Source organism: Tachysurus fulvidraco, chromosome 4, assembly GCF_022655615.1.
Source record: "Tachysurus fulvidraco isolate hzauxx_2018 chromosome 4, HZAU_PFXX_2.0, whole genome shotgun sequence".
NCBI classification, from domain to species: Eukaryota; Metazoa; Chordata; class Actinopteri; order Siluriformes; family Bagridae; genus Tachysurus; species Tachysurus fulvidraco.
The window spans coordinates 30,160,596-30,163,095 of NC_062521.1; the positions used below are offsets into that span (position 1 = coordinate 30,160,596).

The window sequence follows — 2,500 nt, forward strand, 5'->3', positions numbered from 1 at the left end:
CTGATTTCTTTCCTTAAAAAACATTTACATTTGTGACATATATATATATATGTGTGTGTGTATTCTGTCATATCTATGTGCTAAGAGTCTGTACAGAGTGAAGCTCATCCACCACGAAACAGCTCGTTTAGTCTGTCCAGCTCTTTACAGCTGTCCATGGTCATGAGCTCGGCCTTCCTGCGCAGACGCTCGTCTCTGTACACTTTAGCGGCGTACAGCAGGTCTGTTTCTGGGACACACACACACACACACACACACAAACAGGTCAGGTTTGATTAATTCTCTATAACAGAGATAAAATTCTCGCTCTGATACGTTCTCGTTTCTATAGTAACAGCTCATGTAATCATTGATCGGTATGGAAACGTACTCGTCTGTCGTTCCTTCCAGCAGTTGTTGCGCACGTTAGACACGTAATCGTCCTCCACGCTCTTCTCGATCTTCTGCACTGCTGAGCCCTTATACTCTGATTTAAAGTCTCGGGTGACGTAATAATCCACCTGCAGGTTCTCAGTCTGTCTTTTTACCGTCTGTCCTGTCGATCTGCTCGTACACACACACACACACACACACACACACACACACACACACACACACACACACACACCCTGTAAGTACCGTACGTTCATCCTGAGCTACGTGACCATACACACACTCCCAAGTCTTCTGTTCCTCCCATATCAGTGTATATGGAGTTATTAATACATTCAGAAACAGATCTAAAGGCTGTAGTGGGTCGTGTGCAGGACGTCACTCCGTGTGTTAAGGAAAGAAATACAGAGAGAATAAAAGAACATAAATCCGTACGGTCTGGAGTAGAGGCTGTACGGAGGAGTGGAAACCATCAGCTGACTGAGAACAGACACCAGGATCAACACCACGATCGGCATCAGCTGAATAAACATGGAGAAGCCTCCCTGAGAGAGAGAGAGAGAGAGAGAGAGAGAGAGAGAAAGGGTGAGAGAGAGAGTGAGAGAGAGGGTGTGAGAGAGAGAGAGACAGAAAGAGAGAGCGGGTGAGAGAAAGGGTGAGAGAGAGAGACAGAGAGAGAGACAGAGAGAGAGAGAGACAGAGAGAAAGAGAGAGGAAGAGAGAGAGAGGGTGAGAGAGAGAGAGAGAGAGAGAAAGAGAAGATAATTGAAAGAGATAGGACAGAGAGTAGAAATGTATATAAAGAAGAGAAAGGTAGAGAAAAATCGAGAGATCTTATATCTATGTTTATATAATTTTTTATATATATAGATATATAATCTTTTTATAAAAATTTTGATATATATAGATAGCTATATATATTTTGTTATATATATATATATATATATAAATATATAATCTTTTTATAGAAATTTATTTTATATATATATATTTTTTTATATATATATATACAGTAAGTTATAGAGATACATATTAGTATATATACGATATATATATATAATATATATATATATATATATATATATTTATATATATATATTTTTGTTATATATATATATATACTACATTTATATATTACATATATATATATATATATCTATTTTTTTTTACCACCATATATATTATATATACTATATTTATATATATACATATATTATATATTTATACTATACTATATATTACATATCTATATAATACAACATATATATGTATACCCCTGTATATCTATATGATCTCTATATATCTATATATATATATCTTAGTACTCGGCGAGAAAGCTAAGTGAAATGTCACATTTATTCATTTATAAGAATTATAAATATGCATTAAAAATAATTACTCAACTATTTTAATTAAAATAACCAAAAGAGCTCCACGTACATCTCCTCTCTCTTCTCTCTCCCTCCTCATGTGCTCCGTCTGCTGAGTGTATCGATCTCGGCTGTTAGTAAACGTACTCGCTGACACACACACACACACACACACACACACACACACACACACACACACACACACACACACACACACACACACACACACACACACACACACACACACAATATTTCAGTCATTATTCCTGAATGGATGTGATTTTAGACCCCAGATGATCATCTGATCTGGGACGTATATCAGGTCAGTTCTATGCCAGAATTCCCACAATGCACCAGTCCTTATTCTTTAAATACCTGCCTTTTCCCATGTGTATGAACCTTTTTAATCTCTCGCACCCTTTAGACTCTAGAAACCTTTAGAAGCTCCATTTCTCTGATCAGGCCTAAGTGTGAGTGTAACATGTGTATGGGATTAAACCCTACACCCTGCTGGATTACTGACCCATCAGCTCCTTCTCCCTGTCTGACGTGTGGAGCTGAAACTAACAGATTGTGCTCATTACTGGTTACTGTAGTGAGTCATGTGAAGGAGGACGAGGACGAGGACATGGAGTAAGATGTATGAAGGACGTACAGGATGGAAAGCCGCCTCCAAAGAACATGTTGAAGAGATCCTCGGGCGTGATGTCTGCCTCGAAGCCTCGGTGGAACTCGAATCCTGCGTGTGCGCTGGGTGC

General features: G+C 38.2%; 1 protein-coding gene across 2 annotated transcripts in view; it reads right to left on the reverse strand.

Moving 5' to 3' along the window:
- The window catches only part of dnajb14 (DnaJ heat shock protein family (Hsp40) member B14), an 11,585-nt gene that overhangs the window by 545 nt on the left and 8,540 nt on the right, over positions 1 to 2,500 (reverse strand). The window contains exons 4-8 of one of the 2 annotated variants that reach the window (XM_047812951.1): positions 2,398 to 2,500; positions 1,777 to 1,892; positions 808 to 917; positions 371 to 543; positions 1 to 229 (exon numbers count right to left, since the gene is read on the reverse strand). The exon at positions 1 to 229 is cut by the window's left edge and continues 545 nt beyond it; the exon at positions 2,398 to 2,500 is cut by the window's right edge and continues 86 nt beyond it. In XM_047812951.1, the coding sequence (XP_047668907.1) occupies positions 105 to 229; positions 371 to 543; positions 808 to 917; positions 1,777 to 1,892; positions 2,398 to 2,500 (627 nt within the window). In that variant the 3' untranslated portion in view covers positions 1 to 104. The remainder of the gene's footprint in view (positions 230 to 370; positions 544 to 807; positions 918 to 1,776; positions 1,893 to 2,397) is intronic. The other variant, XM_047812952.1, reaches the window with a different exon arrangement.